Genomic DNA, 19073 nt, shown 5'->3' with positions numbered 1-19073 from the left:
ACGGCTAAGCGCGGGGGGCCATACGCTATAAATCATCGATAAGTACAATTAAATTCGCACATCCCTATAATGATAGGGCGAATGTCCGAATATTATGTTTACAAGTGCCATAATATCGATATTATTGCAATGCCAGGCACTTCGTTCGTTTTATGGGCTTTACGCGCCAATTAAAGAATCTTGCGGATTTTATAGTTTGTTGGTGATTATCCCGTATCACACAAACTTTGTTGTTGGTCGTATAAAATAATTATTACAAGAAAACAACTGTAGTAAAATAGAATTTTGTTAATTCATAATTGACTGATAATCCTGTGGCGCTGTAACGCTTTGTGATCTTTACAAAAAAAGGTTATAATAGAATAATATTTAGTATAGTTTTACCTAAAATGTATTTACTTTATTATATTTGTATTTAATTAACCGTGCGTTAATACGTTTCGTTTTTGACCCAACTTAAACGATTCAATGAATAAACTATTTTTTTAAACCTGTTAGCGTCAAATTAATTCCATAAAACTATAACCTATAATGCAAAGCCATATAAATGAAATTCCGATTACTCGAAGACCTATACAAGTTTCCGTATGAAAAATGGCAATTATGCAACAGCAAAATGAATAGCTCGGCAGGTGTTAATTTAGTAATAAATTATTATCGTAAAATATATACAACCCTTCAATGAAGGGAACTACGATTAATTCCCAGAATATTTTTCTCGCTTGTGTGTTGATGAGCCTTTATTGCTTTTTTGCTTATAAAAAAACGTGTGTAAAAATAAATAAGAAAAAACTAAAATGTTTACTATAGCTAACTTCAGGGTGTCGGTTTTTTGTGACGGTGTGCGCGCGCATCGTAAAAATTTACTCTCATAATTTTTTCCTAATGCGCCAAAAGAAGTATAACTTCAAAAATTTGATTGTGGATGGTCTGTTGCCAAAAAAGACGGCATAAGTGTGGCAGCATTAATAGCATTTTGAGCTTGACAACTTTTGACTGATTGTCAATTGGATTTGGTCAAAGTGATTTTTATTATTTACATATAGAACATAGTTCTATAATAAATGGATCTGACATGACATCTTTAACCTCAATTCTAAATATACTGCCAAGTTAATTGAATTGTCTATTGCAATTGGAAGTACCACTGTAAGGAATAAAAAGTTTGTCTATATATCTAAAGTAGGTGAACGGTACCATACGATTTTGGAATGGGTTCTAAGAAAAAACTTGTGAGACGCCGCGCCGCGTAGATCTAAATTGGTGTCCTATTTCTCCATTTTTAGTATACACAGTCATACAGCAAATTACTGTAAATTCACTTAACGAATTTAATATTTAAAGAATCAACCCGTGACCACTTGATGTCTATATAAATAAATGACTACACTTTTAATTTCGATGACGTATTTAGTATCATATTTCCTTTGAGTCATCCTTCGTATAATATGTATATACATACTATTGTCAAAATATATAAAAATACGACGTGTCAAAGCCCAAAGAAACCGACAAGATCCTCCTTCTATTAGTTGATAAGGCCAAAATGTTAAAACGACCTTAAAATACCTAAGGCAATTTAAGGAATTTCGTAAAAGATTTATATGTCGCCTTGTTACCTACATTTTTATTTATATATCTACATTTAATTTTTTACTACTTTCATGAAAAATAGTAAAAATTTAAATCATCAAGACATTAATTCTGTCCTCTTTCTAACATTTTATCTAACGTGATGCAAGTTCCAAGTTCTAATTTGAAGATGTGGAAATGTTTGTCGAATAACATTCTTTAGTTATTTGATAGCATTGTTTAAATAAGCTGATTAAAATTGGGAGACTGCACTGAATATGTATACCTATTCTTTTATTACATAATAAATATATGAAATAAAATCAAAATATTAAAATTCTGCGGATAAATTACATCACTGGACGTCAAGACTGCATGCAAAATTCCATCCGTTCCACCTTCACATTTGGAGTTCCATAAAAGAACGCTTTTTAAGACACTTCTGCTGCGCACCTTTATAAAACCAGCTGCAGGTATTTGTAAACCGTTACGACTTCTGGCCTTCAAGAGAAGACCATAAAGGCCGCCAACACTCTTGCTATCCCGGCCTTGCAGATGTCCATGGGCGGCGGTAAAAATTTAACTTTAAGCGTCCCGTATACTCGTTTGCCTCCTGTCGTTTGCCTCCTCCTATATAAATATAATATTTATTCATATTGGTAATTACGTACACTATGAACGTCGTATGTCTAAATTTACATTTACTAGCATACATACATACATTAAAAAATAATAAACTGTTTAAGCGATCCTTTCATTCGGAGACAAATTTTATTACAACTGTTCTAAGCTTAAAGAATTCTCGCTTAAATATAAATCTGAAACCTAGCCTATATTGCTATTGTGATAACTGATACTTTTTCAAGCTTCTGAAAGCTCTGGATGATCAGGATACAGCTCAAGTTTCAACCTTCACTCAACTTAATGTCAGGGTTGATGAGTCAGTTCTTCGGATAAATTGTTTTTAAGATAAGTAAGTTGTCAATTGTTGCTTTTTAAAAATATACGGTAGGTTGCTACTAATTAAAATATTTTTTTAATTAGTAGCAAAAAAATACATTATTTTGTTTTTTAGTTATTTTATGCACTTAAACGACATTTATGTATTTTTTTGTAATATTTAATTAACTAGATAACGATTCGGCAAAACTGCATTTTAATTAAATGATGTAATTAAGATATTATTTGATAATTCGTAGTAACACAAGATAATAGCGTAAAGTTAATTATTTAATAGATATTTATGTAATTAGTTTTATTTTATATAATATGCCATTTTTACTAAGCACTGAGAAATATCTTTGTTAGGTCAAAGGTTTGGTTTATTGAAATCGCTTATAACGATCCTCAAACTCAACTCTGAACGTTACGTCTTCAGCCTTGCGATTCTGTAACTCACTTTTCGAACTCACACAGCGGTTTTCGCATCGGCGGTCGCTCTCAAATCAGTCGTGAAGCAGTCATTTTATGATTTGGCATTCTGATAAACAATAAACTACAAGCTCCCAAATGAACAGAATAATAGAAACAATCAATAATTCTAATTCCGGGCTCTCACGACGAAAAAGATAAGAATATTTTATACTGTCGTCTTTCAAATAAATGCGTTTCCGTTTATCAATCCATCGTTACATAAAGCTCGTGTTTCGTCAGGAAACAGTGGGGTGAGCGGCGCGTGCGACGCGATCACGTAAATTGATATTTTATGTTTGGTGTCATTTGAAAGAGGAAGCGATTTTACAAATTCCCGATCTATCTGTATATACAGTATAAAAATATGAGTTTATATAAACTACATATGAGTTTTAGTACATATTTTTCAATGCAATAAAAATATGCATTGGTACAGTTACCATTCTTCATCAAATTATTCACTCATGCATGGCATTTATCATCATACCCAATAAAAGATTTTAAATACTGCACCATCTAATCACCATGAGTGCCACTACATTTAAATTGATGTTCCATGAAGACGTCAAGACTTAAAATCAACCGCGATATTTCTCAAAAAAAATAAGCTCTACCTAACGATCACGAATAAAATCAAAATCATTTATTCATATAGGTAACATAATGTACCTACACTTATGAACGTCAAAAAAGAAATACATATTAAATTCTTCTAATTTTACATTTACTGCCAGTTCTTAAATCAAGGGTTGTTCGTAAGGAGCTGCAACCATTACACCATGTTCCACATGACATCTTAAGTAATTAATAGTTAGTTAAGAATAATAAAATAAATTAAAAACATAGATTTGTCCTCTATCAGCAGGAGGCATGATGAAATAGGAGCACGCACTTACATTCTCGTGGGAACAACCCGCAAATACATATTCGAAATAACAAACATTTACGAATACGGATTTAGCAAAGAAACTTCCACAATACGATCTAACCAGTGATTCTGCTTGAACAATGAAAATACTCACTCTCTCTCTCTGGGTCGGTCACTCATGTCTAAGTATCGTGGTCAGTCAGTAAAATCTGGCGCAAATAATTGTGCTCCACCAGTTTCGGTGCTGCACAACGGTGTATTTTGGGAAGACGAGTCTTTGACTTAATCAGTCCATCTTCTTGGTGAACGTCCACGCGATCTTTTGCTTTCGGTGTTACCAATGAGCTTCTCTAAGTTCTCGTCACGCCTACGCATTTAGTGACCAAAGTACGAAATGAATGAATAAAAATGCAATACGTTATTAAACGATTTTAATAAATTTATAGCGGTTGACAAACGCTCATCACTTGTACCAATGTGTTTTAATGAGTGCACGCATTTTGTAATACATGACCACATGGGGTAGACTTACCAGACATGAGCAAAAATCCTTACTTCCGCTTACCAACCCTCAAAGTTAACAATTTAATCAATACCATACTACGTCATTTCCGACTGACAAACCTGAACGAATACATGTGAAGAATAGAACCTACTTCTCAGTAGTGAATGCATTTTTTCTTATAATTTTTCGATTATAAAAACTAGGGTTTGTTAGATATTAACGGTTAACCTAATTAATGATTCGAAGCCTAATTATAGTAATGACAAGCCAACATTCAATGTCTCAAAATTTTTTTTTCAAATAGTTTATTTGTTATAACCGCGGGTCCCAGATTCATTTTCCTGTAAAACGAAAATTGTGTCGTATTAGAAGGCACAGAAGACCTACTTTTCTACAAAATGGATGAACAGCGCACCTAGAAACTGCAGGCTTCAAATTCCGTCTTCAATAGTAAATCTTCCACAATCACAAAACTGTATTTGCATTAATAATTTCATATAATAAAAAACTACCAAATTAAACACGTTCTAGGACCATAATTATTAAATCATTTAAACCTCATAAATTTATATAAACTAGATATCGATCTAAATTATTGAAATCAATTTCAATATTAATTTAATTTTGTGATCGAAATTTTATGACAATCTCAGTAATATTTTATGGAATTTAATCAAAATGTTACAGCTAATATGAAATGATAGTGCGTTTAATCAAAACAGACTTTAATAAATTATATAGTTAATTCTCGATTAGCATTAAGGAGAATACACCTTTACTTTTTATCTTAGAACATATTAATGTAACGTTATGAAACATTTTTGACACAATAATATTTACGTATGGACTTATTCATAGACGTACAATATTTAACTTTTTCTAACGACAATTATATATATCGCTCTTTGGGGCTTATATTACTAAGAAGGATATGCTAAAATAACTACAATTTAAACATGTAATAACGATTGTTCTAGTAAATTAAAAAACAATACTCCAAGTTTTCCAAAAATAACGTAAAACTTAATGATAAAAATCTTATTAATTTCCATAGAGTTTTTTAGAAACTTTGACTTTAAATGATGTTAACTTATAAAGATGGCCACTAATCATGTCGTCAAAGCCCCCAATATTTTTTTAAATTAACAGCTTGCTTTAATGAAAGTTCTCGGTAGACTATACTTCCCCTTAATATTGCAATTTGTCAGCCATTCCTAACTGCAGCTTTCGAATATTTTCACTAACATCACATCACCATGAATAAAACATAATACGACCGCTAATAATATTCCCGCGAATTTAATAATAACTAATCGACGTTTTTGTCGGCAGATCTGTAGTGAGTTTATAGATTTCGAACCGCCATAAATTCTAAATTTAAATATTGGAATGGCTTATGAATCATTCTTCGTTTTATTACCGTACTTTGTTTTCTTTTCAGCCAGAAGTTATTTGTTAACGGCCAGTATGGTCCTGTATGTAATATTGCAGTCAATTTAATTTATTTAACAATATAAGTTTATGTAGTATATTAAAAATGCATTTAATTAAGTTATTATTAAAGATAAGCAAATGAAAACAAGAAAACAATGAAAGGAATAACAGATTATTAATGAGGCATTTTGTATTTTATTTACATTTCAAATTTGGAATTCTGACTTGTTTACGCCATAATTACTGTTTTTATAACCATGACAACACAACCCGGAACATGACACCCCTTAAAACAGCAATTATTAATAAGCATTAGAGGTATCGTGTAATATATTATATGAGGTTCCAGACATGCATACATATTAATTATAGGCAGTCACGATAGTTGTATATACTAACTACTTCTCTTATATTTGTGAATTTAGGTTTTACGTCACTTAATTTAGTAATATTGCTTGTGCTTTGAGTTTCGGAAAATAAAATATACAAATGCTACAATTAGCTCAGCGGTATAATGATACTGTACAGTTAGGAATAACAAATGCGGATAGGATTTTACATTTAACTTTAAGTTTAAAGTAATTTAAAATGTGTATAGTGGATCAAGCGACTCCGATCTTTTTTCTAAACCTCTTCTATATGTATTTCTAAATTTAAAATCATAAAAAACAGATGTGGTGAACAGTGTTGGCTTAGTGGCTTTAGCATGCAGTTCTCATCCCTGAGGTCCTAGCTTCGAGCCCCAGTTGCACCAATGGACTTTCTGTATATGTGCGCGTTTAAAATTCGCTCACTGATTTATTTTTTATTTGTTAAGGGCCTGATCGACGGACGAGTGAGACCGCGGTTTTATGGCTCGTCGGTAAAGCTCGCCGGTGTATCATTGCAAAACCACGGTTTTAAATACTGCCGAGCCTGGCTCGCGGCTCGTCGTCGTGCTATATTTTTTACTCGGCTCGCCATGCAAAACCGCGTGTCGGAAAGAGAACAAGACATGTTTGCGACTGTTTTGCTTGCTAATCGATCAGCACCAACGAGCCGCGAGCCAGGTTCGTCGGTATTTAAAACCACGGTCTTACTCGCCCGTCGTACATAGGCTTTATAAGCTCTGTGTTTAAAAACATATTTAAGTACTTAGATTAGTTTATTTAGAATTATTCGTGGTGGAATAATTACTCATGACAATTAGTAATTAGATAAGTTTACTATAGATCCAAGTTGAAAAACGTCATTTACTTTATTTTTATTTCCTAATTCCAGTCGTTAACTAATCGGACACTAAATTTCGTAGTTCAGTTCCACTCAAATAATTTTATTGTTGTCTCTGAGTCTGTTAGTCAAGTTACCAAAACTTCGTACTTGATTAACACATAAAAAATGATCCAAATACCTCTTTCCAATATGGTCATCCTACGTCCCACTTTGTGAAATTGTTGATTTTAATTTCAAGTTCTTTTGATTTAATGGTTGGTTAATTAATTAAAATTTGCGAGAGCCATTATGTAGAAAGTTTAATTTTCAATCTTTAGCAAATTGATGGCACGCCTTCCGTATATGGGTTTTTATAGACATTAATCGCTTCTAATAGGTCTGTAATTAACCAATTATTTTTTAAACAATGTTTATGTGGGTAGACCATAAAGGTAAAGGGAGCCTGCCTTTAAAAGCGTAGGGCGAGTGGTCTGTGCCCTCGTCAGGATGGTCTAGTCTCTAGATTATAAACTTTGTTAAATTTTAAATTTCTTAGGTGTTCACTAAGAAAAATGGCACGGGCCCAGTCTGCGCCTGAAAAACCATCTTTGGGACGACATACGATCCCAATTTCTATAACATTTGTATAAGTTCAAGTACAATGTAAGTTCTCTGTTTCTAATTTTTAATCTATGTCCAGAATCGGTTTCCGAAAAATGTGATACGGCTTTGCTTAAGACTAATTAAAAATACTTTATCGGAATAGGGTGATAATAATTTATATTATATTTAAAACATTAATATTTAAATTTTGAGACTGTTCAATGCGTTATTATATTATATAAACTACATATCAGTTGTCGGTTATTAAAAGTAACCAAGAGTATGGAATAGACATTCTAAAATGGAAGGGAATGCATCTCGCAAAGGATGACAAAAGATTAAAGTCAAATTTCCGTCAAATTACCCTTTAATATTTTAAAAAATTAAAAATAAATCAGTGGCGCTACAACCTCTTTAGGTCTTGGCCTCAGATTTCTGAATCTGTTTCATGATAATTTTTAAATCTAATAGGCAAGTAGGTGATCAGCCTCCAGTGGCTGATACGGGTCTAAGACATGTCGGTTTCCTCACGATGTTATCCTTCGCCGTTCGAGCAAATGTTAAATGCGCACATAGAAAGAAAGTCCATTGGTGCACAGCCGGGGATCGAACCTACGACCTCAGGTATGAGAGTCGCACGCTGAAGCCACTAGGCCAACACTGCTCCGAATAACCCTTTATACTTACCAATTTTCTACCAAATATTTATTAACACATTTATACCGTAATAAGTTTCCTGAATACAATTGATATTAAGTTATTCATACTCATTAAAATAAAATATGCAACGACCTATAAATTATGAGTTTTTTGTTTGATAACTCCTTAATTTTCTTTATACGGAATAATGAACGTGTCATTAGCAGTGTTTATTTTTACGATTCATTTCACACGATAATTATTTTTAAGAAACGCTGGTGGCCTCGACTTAATTTGCTAATTTATGTATAAAATGTACGGTTTCTAGAGCTAAATTGTAAAAAATAAATGTATAATAAATGTCATTCAATTTGATCATAATATGATAAATTTAACGTACACGCAACAATTTATAACACGATTTTATTAATCGACGTTTTCAGTTAAAAGCTTGTTTTTTCTTCCTTTTCATTAAATTATGTTCAATTTGTATATTGTAATACAAAGTCTAAGTGTTAATAAATAAATAAAGTCAGTTTGTATTTAGAGGTAAACGTCGTTCAAATATATATAAAACTATATATTAAGAGTATGCAATTTGTGTTTTCAGGAACTGACACTGTCGTATAGACTAATACAGATATTTGTCAAAACTATCATTTTAATGTGCAGAATGTCTAGCTAAAATGACAAAAAAATACTTTTTAAGGCATTCAATAACTTTAATTAGTCACATATGTATCGTTATAATTAATTACAAATACCTATAGAGTGGGAGAAAACATTCAACAGATACAACAAAACCATAGACTGTCGAATACGTCAATTCTAGCATTGTGAGCTAGTACGTACTATTGCAAAACTTTTTTTTACTTTGTCCTTATTCTGTGGCGCAATCCTGGGCTGTAGGTAATTGACTGTACAAGAATTAAGTATTTTTACAGATGATGGATATAGAAGATGGCATTATTCTCTATACGGATGATAAATACTTTTAGCCAACTGTATAAGGTACATTTTTAAATAGTTTTAAAAGACGTGACGACACTCAAAGGCAAGTGTTCTAATCTACAAAGGACAGTTGACACGCGACCTGCGTAACAATCATATGGTATTATTACCATACAATGACTGCGTGCATTAAACACCCATGTATGTAACCATAATTTTGGTTACAAAAGGCATATCATTGACATGCGTATGCGCTATTTGGAAATGTCAGACTTTTATTATTATGATCTGAATGTGGAAAATTACTTATATATTATGAATCGAAGTCCCTACATAAGTTTGTCTGAACGCGACTAACTGAAACACTAAAGCATATATATATATATATATAGCATTAAATTGTGTAACTCTTGAGAGAGGGTTAGATGTAATAACTATGGTTTTATGTAAATTGACTGAAATACAACGATTATTTTTATTAAAGTCGCAAAAATCTTGTCAAAATACATGAACTTGCCGCAGGCCGCAGGCGAAGTGCGTGGAGGCTAGTATTGGCGATGTTCAATGGTGTATATTTATTTGTGATTAGTTAATTCTAACGTAAGAATAACATATAATTTAAAGTACAGAAAGTAATAGGATGAAATATCTAAGATCTATCTATATATATTCTGTATTTTTATCCTAACTTTAGTAAGAAATATAGTTACCGCGAAGATAGCGCGGTCTTTCACCCTGACCTATGTTTAACGTTATCCACGAATGTTCCTCACTCATAACTCATTGTGTTTTCATGTTTGATACACAAACCCAGGCGAGATTAAATATTAGATACGCTTGGCCGAACAAACTCAAAGTTTACCGTACAATATTATTTTCATAGTTCACAGAATAGAACCACAAAATTCAATTATTATTATGTAATGGTGAAGAAAGACTTTTGTTCATTAGACCATCAATTCATCTAATGTTGTAAAACAAACAGGAAAGCGAAATATAGATAGATATATAAAAATTAAATGGGTGCATACAAACCTCAAATATTGAATCGTGTCGTGTGATTGCACAATTTTGCATCTTATGTGAAGTTAAAATATATAATACGATAAAAGGTCCTATCAACCTTATCTATTACGTGGGCTCAAATACTTTATCAACGATACGTCTCATGGCCTCGGCGAAGAGATTTAATTGTCACTTAAACGTACCGTAACCACTAAACATTAGCATCTTTATAGATTTTATCGGTAAATGTTAAATCGATTCTGTAACTAAACTCGAACGCATTTGGCTTCTAGCTTACTGCAGCCAGCTCTGCTATTGGCCGAATTGAGAAGATTTCTAAAAGTGATTTTACAGAATACATAACAATTACAGCCCTGCGATTCTGTAACTCACTTCACGAACTCACACAGCGGTTTTTGCATCGGCGGTCGCTCTCAAATCAGTCGTGAAGCAGTCATTTTATGATTTGGCATTCTGAAAAGGTGGGAGCTTGTAGTTTATTGTTTATCAGAATGCCAAATCATAAAATGACTGCTTCACGACTGATTTGAGAACGACCGCCGATGCAAAAACCGCTGTGTGAGTTCGTGAAGTGAGTTACAGAATCGCAGGGCAGCAGAATCCAAAACATTGCTTAATCTAAACCTGAACTTCGAGTTGAACATATAATGATCCTGACAGGACCACATTCAGTAAAATATCAATAATTTATTGTTTTGAGACTATATAATATAATAGAATAATAACTTTTAAATCCTAATTAAAATCAGGTTGTATTCGCAATTACAACTTTGAAAATTGGCTATACGCAATGTTAGTTTAATGCATGACTACTAATCATATACCCATGTGAATGCGGGTTTGTGAGAATAGGAAAATATGATTACTACCCTCATAGAGCATTACATATGTCGTCATCATTAATTATACAAAAAAATATACAAAATTATAAATAAATGGGTTCTAAAAGTTCAAAAGAGCACATTGCTGTACAAAAAAAATTTGATAAAATAGTTTATGTTTTCTTGTTTTATCTGTATATAAATATTTTTACGTGTGTAAAATTAACTGATTAATAAAATTTTCTGTGTTTTGGAGGATTCGAGAATTTTAGTTTTACAATTGGATGATTGTTTTTCGTGTGTACAGGACAGGTGTCTGTCGGATCTGTTAGTTGTTTATATATTTGTTTGAAAACTTTTCGAATTTATTTTACTACACTGAATTTAATTTGTTAGAAATTGATAATAGAATTGACTTTAGATATTCCATAATATTACGTATTTAAAATATTTTTTAGTTCTTAGCAAGGGTTAAAACGCAAGATCACTGTGATTTAAATAATAAACAAAATTTATTTAAAAACAAATTATATTTTAAAATTTAATACAGATGACGGACTATAGAACATTCCTGTGTTGAGAGAGACCACTCTTCCAAGGTACTAAAAATAGGAGAAATTACTTATAAATTAAACGGATTTATCGATCAAAAAACATCTATGATCTGATATGATTTATCTGACCTATTTGACGCCTCGCTCGTTGAGGCTAAATCGTCAAATTGATATCGTCCTTTATTTTTATACAGTCGGTTAAAATTGGCCAAGATAACTGAGTTCATGCGTGGGCGTGTATGGACGTCTTTTGTTATTGAATATAGTGCTCAATAATTAATAATGTTATTAATCTTTCTATTCTCATAGTTTAACCTTACAAAATAATTAATTGAATAACCTAGAACACAAATAGCAATCTAGAATAATGTTCAAGGAAAAGCTATTATCGTTGTAGCATCTACAATACAACACAAATCGGTTTTACGATGATATTCATATATATATTCACCTTTTTAGTATTTTTAAAAGTTATTTACAACGATAGAGGAATCTAGTGTATCGAAAAAGGCTTACTTCGCTATGGTTTTGGTACTTGATAGAATTAGAATTACAAATTAATGCAATAAACATTTTGAAGTACATAATAATTTATTGACTCAACAAGTAAATCTTTTTATTTTGTGAATGTAACAATATCAAAAAAAACTTTGCTTTTTATACATACAAAGACAAAACAGATTCATAACTAAAAAGGTCGAGAAAAAGGTCGTGCCAGCAGTTATTAGCTACCAACAGTACTACAGTTAAAATATATTGATAATGACAGGTGGAATACTACGCGCCTTGAACATCACAAGGGTAACAAGAACTTTAGTGAAATTTTAAGTATTGCGACATTTTCTAAAAATAACGCGGATAATCCGCTATCAGGTTATAAATATACAAGAGTAATTAAACGTCTAAATATACATATATAATGAAGATCTTGAATAAATTTAACAAACTACGTATATGTTTTTTTATTACTTAGGATGTTTGCTTGGTAGAAATCGCTTTTGGAAAGCCGCCCGTTGCTCTAATTATATAAAAGTCTGATTGTAGGTACTATAGTGTTTATATATAGGAAAAATATACTAGTTTTTCCGATAAAATGTTTTTGGCATTAAAACCTTGAAAAACTACTATATACAGAATTTCTTTATAACATGCTCCTGCATATTTTTCACAGCAATTTTACACAACTGAGCGATTGAAGTACACCAGGCACTTTAAATTTTAAATACGATTGCGAAATTGGCAGGAGGCCATCGGCGATAACGTATTTACGATTATTACGTTAATACTAAAATCACATAATTTTCATGTGACAAAATCGAAGTCATTCATTGAGGTTAAGAAATGATCACCTTGGAAAAACATTCCAGTTGCTGGTTAGGTATCTTCTGAAACTAAGATTTTTTGTTTTTTTGCTGTAGTAATCTATAGATTATCGACTATAGTCGATTATAATATAATTGCTGTCAAAACTATTTTGCTTGAAGTATTCCTACAATGTTTTGAAGTGCCTGTATAGTACCTGAGCGTAGAATGACTTAATTCATGATGAAGCGAAGCAATTTCAAACATTTGTACTTCAAATATATTATTGAATGTTTCATTATATTTTAATCAAAGTTTGGCTTGGTTAATAAATGTTTAATGTAAATTGTCATGTTCTGTTCCGGGCCGGCCACTACATGAAATATACAAAACCTAAACTTGTACCAATAATATACAGTTATTTAATATGAAGCGTTTTCAAGTATTTCTATGAATAAACTATTTAAGCAAAATATATCGATGACATGACACATTTACGATGATCATGTTTTATCTCGTTGCACACTTTGTAACTGCGTTGACAATTTTAATGTAACATAATGTATGTTATGTAATGTATTAAGGTTTGATGTTCATGAATGTGATCTTTGGAAAATTTTGGTAAATATCGATAGAGATAATCGAATAAGACAATGGAGGTTTAGAAACTCAACAATTAGCACCCCAAACGGAACAGATATAGTATATATTACCTTAAGATAATTACTTTATTTCACGTTGTCAATCTATGTTACCAAAGAAATTTGATTAGTGGTAGCGGGTTATGTTGTGTATGAAACAATTGATCTATATCAAGAATTTTGAATAATTTTAAAAATGTCTATTTTTGAACATCAGTCCTACGCTTACACCGATACTCTGCAATTCCCAAGAGCTATATCGATTGCGATTCCGACAATGTTGTTATGACGATGCATACAAAAACGTCGGCATTGATGTTGCTATCGTATCGCAGACGGAGACCGGTCCTGATGCAATACTCCGGAAACGTACATCCATCCTCTGGGTACTTCCGAGTTATAGAAGTTTGAAATGCGATTTGCAGTCATAGCTTTGTTTAAAGAACATTTGCAGCAGATACGCATTAAAAACTTTATACAATATTCTGCTCAAAATCTAAACAAACCGTCGTAATAATTTAAGGCGCTTTGAAAGCCAACATAAACGAAATATCGTTAAGGTAATTTATAAAATAAACAGAATTTAGTAAAAGGCCGCCATTTCGTCAACAATCAAATAACAGGAGTCGTAACGGCATCGTTTTTGAAGAAATGTCCCTTTTACGACCCATCTCGGTAAGTACAACATTTATTACTTTTTTATCTATAAACTGCTAGGGCTGTACGAAAATTATTCAAGTCGCGGAAATAATTTGTATGGATTGCCTTGGTCTGTCTATATGTCACAAATAATATCTACAATATATAAAACTAAAAAAAATAAATACAATATTAAAAAAAACTTTAAATGTATAATAAAACTGCCTAGAAGTTTTGAGTGCTTTACATCTTGCATTACACGAATTGACTATGCTAACGTGTACAATTTTCTTTTACACAAGCAAATATATTTCTAGATAACCGATATAAGCCACATGGTTAAAACTTATTGGGCAAAATCTTAAGCCTATAGGTAGCCATAGACAGGATAAAATAACAGAATGTTTTCCAATTGGATGTTTTTCAACCGGAAACCGGGTATTAATTTTAAAGGTGCCATCCCTATTATTTTTACAACCACTTTGCAAAGTTTAGAGTCAGCTCTTTCTGTAATCTAGTTACATGATAATAGAAAACCACAATATAAAGCTATAACTTTTAGAGCTTTTGTTTCATACCATTCATTGAAGCGTTAATTTTGAATTAACAACGGCTCAGTCTAGACAATAGGCCCTAAGGGAGAGAAATGATAGATGAAGTTCTCAGCTTTATTAATGCCCTTTATAGACGTAAGAATTACTGGTTTTCATTGGCTTTTGTTCTAAATTCTAATGTATATTTGGATGTCATATAATTAACAAACAAATGTTTCAAGGTGTCTTCGGTAAGGTCATTTAAATATGTAACTGTTTTTATTTAAATTGGTTTAAATATAAAAATAAAATTGTTATATTGAAATTAAATCTTTTTATACACATTTACGTCTCTTCTATAAATAGTTAACGTATTTCGACAACACTGCTACAAGCCCGGCTAGCTCAGTCGGTAGAGCATGAGACTCTTAATCTCAGGGTCGTGGGTTCGAGCCCCACGTTGGGCGGATATTTTTTTTTACAGTAATGAACAAATAAAATTCTTACCTGCTATTTTCCTTTCCCTCATTTTTCTCCAGAGTTGTTCAGCTTTTCTCATAGGCCAATTTTCGATTTTCGCGCTAAAACTCCTGAAGAACTTGTACTCCTTGAAATGTGACATTCTTCTTTCCTTGGAAGGCATTTGGTTCGGAGGTGGCGACGGGGCTTTTGGTATACCAGACGGTGACGCCTCCATTTTGATTTTTGTCGAGACTATTCGCTTTTTAAATTCGGATTCTGTCTGGTCCCATTTGGGCTTTGTTTTGACAGTTTAATATTAATAGATATTAACTATTAGGCAATAATATAAATGTAACTTTAAATATATTTATGAAGATAACAACATTAATATGTCTTATTTTAAAATATACAATTTCTAATTTGATAAAATATTAAAACATTAACGATTTTTAAACAGATTAGTTAAGCAATAATTTTTATTTTGGAATATATTTTGACGATTCACTAATTTACCTGAAAAGAAAAAGATATACAATTTTTAATCTTCACGTTTTATTATTCTGGTTCGTTTAGGTCTGGGTTCTGCCTTGCGATTCTGTAACTCACTTTTCGAACTCACACAGCGGTTTTCGCATCGGTAGTCGCTCTCAAATCAGTCGTGAAACAGTCATTTTATGATTTGGCATTCTAATAAACAATAAACTACAAGCTCCCACCTTTTCAGAATGCCAAATCATAAAATGACTGCTTCACGACTGATTTGAGAGCGACCGCCGATGCGAAAACCGCTGTGTGAATTCGAAAAGTGAGTTACAGAATCGCAGGACTGGTGATGATATAAATATTGTTTTATTTGTAGATGCACTATTACTAAATAAAAGTGATCTGTTAAATTGTACTTATTGCACAATCACACATTGGAATAGAGAATAAGTCAACAAAATAGTAGTTAATCACAAAAGAGGTGGTTTCCGTATATAAATGAGACCTCCTTTTACTTTTATGAGCATTTCATATGCTGCAGACATCAGTTGAGAATAAATTTCAAACACTCCTAACCATTACTTTCAGACAGCGAATTTACATAATATCAAACTTGAGTAAATACAGAAAGCTAATTTAATATAGACTTATATTGCTTATATTTGTTGAAGTATTGTCTAAGTAGAAGAACTTACTTCAAAGAACTATAGACTTACTCATTTATTAATAAACTATAACCATTTTGGCTTAAGATTTCTGTATATAAGTATTTTTGAAGTTATACTTCTTTTGGAGCGTTAGGGAAAAAATATGAGAGTAATTGTTTACTTAGCGCGCGCACACCGACACAAAAAACCGACACCCTGAAGTTAGCTATAGTCAACGTTTTAGTTTTTTCTATTGTTAGTATCGTTTTTTCTACAAACGTAGAATACAATTTTTGAAAAGATCTTGTTACGTCATGGTCTAAGATCCCGCTATACAACGACCTTCACCGAGATGCTTATTTAATGAAACTTATTTTATATATAATTTAATATGTCAATAAATATAATCCATATGGGTTGCCTAGCAAATTTCAGTCCAGAGTATTTTTAATTAATTTAAAAAAAAAAATTTTTTTTAAACATTTCACCGGTATGATTATTAGATAAATTCTATACCAATCGAAAGTATGAAGCCCATAGAATATGCAAAAGTTAGGTTGTTTTTAATCAATTAATTATTTATGTGTATATTTTTTATGTGACACTAAAGTATATATACATCTTTAGTATAAAAGAAGTTTTTAGTGATACATATATAATACTACCCTGATTAAAAATATTGATTGAAAAAAGTTCAAAAAATTTACTACATGCAAATTATAAAAAAAAAATGTTTTTTTAAATATTCATTAAACATACTCTGGACTGAAATTTGCTAGGCAACCCATATGGATTATATTTATTGACATATTAAATTAAATATAAAATAAGTTTCATTAAATAAGCATCTCGGTGAAGGTCGTTGTATAGCGGGATCTTATACTATCATAGAAGTATAACTTCTAACGCGTGTAACGGAGATAAGTGTTCTGTGCTTGTCACTTGTACTCTAATTTCTTTCTCTCTCTCTTTCTATTTCAAAGCTAGTCAAAAATGATTTGCGACAGGCCTGACCCACTAACGCCCTATGAATCTATGATAATAGTCACGTGACCAAGTGTGGGCTAATTTCGTTCTCGTATAATTTTAATATTACGATGGCTGATTACTAAGCTAAAATTATGGACCCACTCGCGAGCGTATAATTTAATTAGGCACTTGTTGAGAAACGTTTACCAAATACCAACTTCAAAGTTATAAAAAGTATTTTCACAAAAAGCTTTTAAGGAAACTCGGTTTTCTTTATTTACCTTTTAAGATAATTAAAATTTTCTTTCTGGATACGACAACTTTTAAATTTGGCTCAAAGTGGTAATTGAATCAAATATTTTTTTCATTATAAAATTTTACGAATCTTTGTATGATTACAGTATTTTTAATTATACATTTTATATGGACCAAAATTTATTTTATTTTATATTTTCTGTATACCTTTTGTCTTTTCAGCCTGTGAAATACACATGATACATTTTATCCTGTGCTATAAATGTGGAATTTAGATATACAACAAATTTTATAATTTAGATCTCTAACTCTTTTCTTCTAAGTCGTGCGTTGGAACCCCCGCTGAACACTATAAATATTTTTATATGTGCGTAATTAAAAGTTAGGTAGGTACTTGTATAGCAAAAGAAAACAAACAAAGGCAAATCGTCATGGATTAGTGTAAGATTCAGTAGTTATATCAAAAAAGTATTGCATTTGGACAAACGGGTCTAATTCTTGACTCTATATCTTAATTTAAAACTTAAAAATTGTAGAAGTGTATGACACACGATTCTACAGTATCTATTAATTTTGCACCTACACTTTATTTTTATACCTTAAATAATTTCTCTTTTAATAGAATTGTTTTTCTTAATAACACAAAGGAGTTTCACAGGACTGTAGTACACGTAAGACAATATTAATCTTATTAGATAATATTTGATTTCCGTATATTCCTTCCGAAGTTTAATAATGCCTAATTGTTTATAAGTTTGATGGATCACAAAGTTCATAATTAGATTTTAGCGGTCCCCCATCTGGCGTTTTAGTAATTAGTTACACTGGTGTAAAATATACAAAATACTACCACATAATAACTATAACCTAACTATGAAAACTAACAACTTATGTAACCAATAATATCGAATAATTTGTAAAGAATGTTAGTTGCTCGTTACTGCTGGTTACATGCAAAAATACACAGCGTATTTTAATAGCGTTTTCAAACTCATTTCAGAGATACTGTCTTGTAACATTAGGTAGTTAATGAATAGCTGAAAAAAACATTAAATAAAACTTGGTTGTGACAAGTGATTATATTGAACTAGCAGAAAGTCTTAAATTCAAACTCAAAATAACTTTATTCAAATAGGTAAACAAGTACATTTATGAACGTCAACAGAAAAGATGTTAAATTGATTCTAATTTCTATTGGCGTGAATATTTCAAAATCATATCTTGATTTAAATATGTATATTTCAAGTGAAAATAAGAATTGGAATAAGTGTATACTTGACTACACCAAGATAAAGGATAACATTATTATGACATTGAAACTCATCGATCTCATTGATCTCAAATTGAATTTTATGTTTTTAAAGAGATTCAAATTGATCACGATTATCACAAATCTTTGAAACAGATAATTTTACAGGTTATAACTTATACCTGTAAAACTATCCATGACAACAGTCCGTCTATAATTTATATGTCAATGAGGTGTTCACGATCGATAAACTGCATCAGAGTATTATAGTATAATGAAGGTGTCTAATATGTCAATAGAAAATTCAATAATGCAA

The 19073-nt window shown here is 31.4% G+C and overlaps 1 protein-coding gene and 1 non-coding gene across 3 annotated transcripts in view; one reads left to right on the top strand and one right to left on the bottom strand.

Annotated features, from left to right (window-relative positions):
* The window catches only part of LOC125051523 (rho GTPase-activating protein 7), a 205243-nt gene extending 189762 nt beyond the window's left edge, over window positions 1-15481 (bottom strand). Inside the window, exon 1 of one of the 2 annotated variants that reach the window (XM_047651895.1) lies at window positions 15200-15481. In XM_047651895.1, coding sequence (XP_047507851.1) covers window positions 15200-15389 — 190 coding nt within the window. In that variant the 5' untranslated portion in view covers window positions 15390-15481. The remainder of the gene's footprint in view (window positions 1-15199) is intronic. The other variant, XM_047651896.1, reaches the window with a different exon arrangement.
* Trnak-cuu lies at window positions 15087-15159 on the top strand. Its single transcript has one exon. It is a non-coding gene; the product is annotated as a tRNA-Lys (tRNA).
* Window positions 15482-19073: the final 3592 nt, after the last annotated feature.

The sequence above is a fragment of the Pieris napi genome, chromosome 8 (assembly GCF_905475465.1).
Source record: "Pieris napi chromosome 8, ilPieNapi1.2, whole genome shotgun sequence".
In the NCBI taxonomy this organism is placed as follows: Eukaryota; Metazoa; Arthropoda; class Insecta; order Lepidoptera; family Pieridae; genus Pieris; species Pieris napi.
This window is presented reverse-complemented; position numbering and strand designations above follow the sequence as displayed.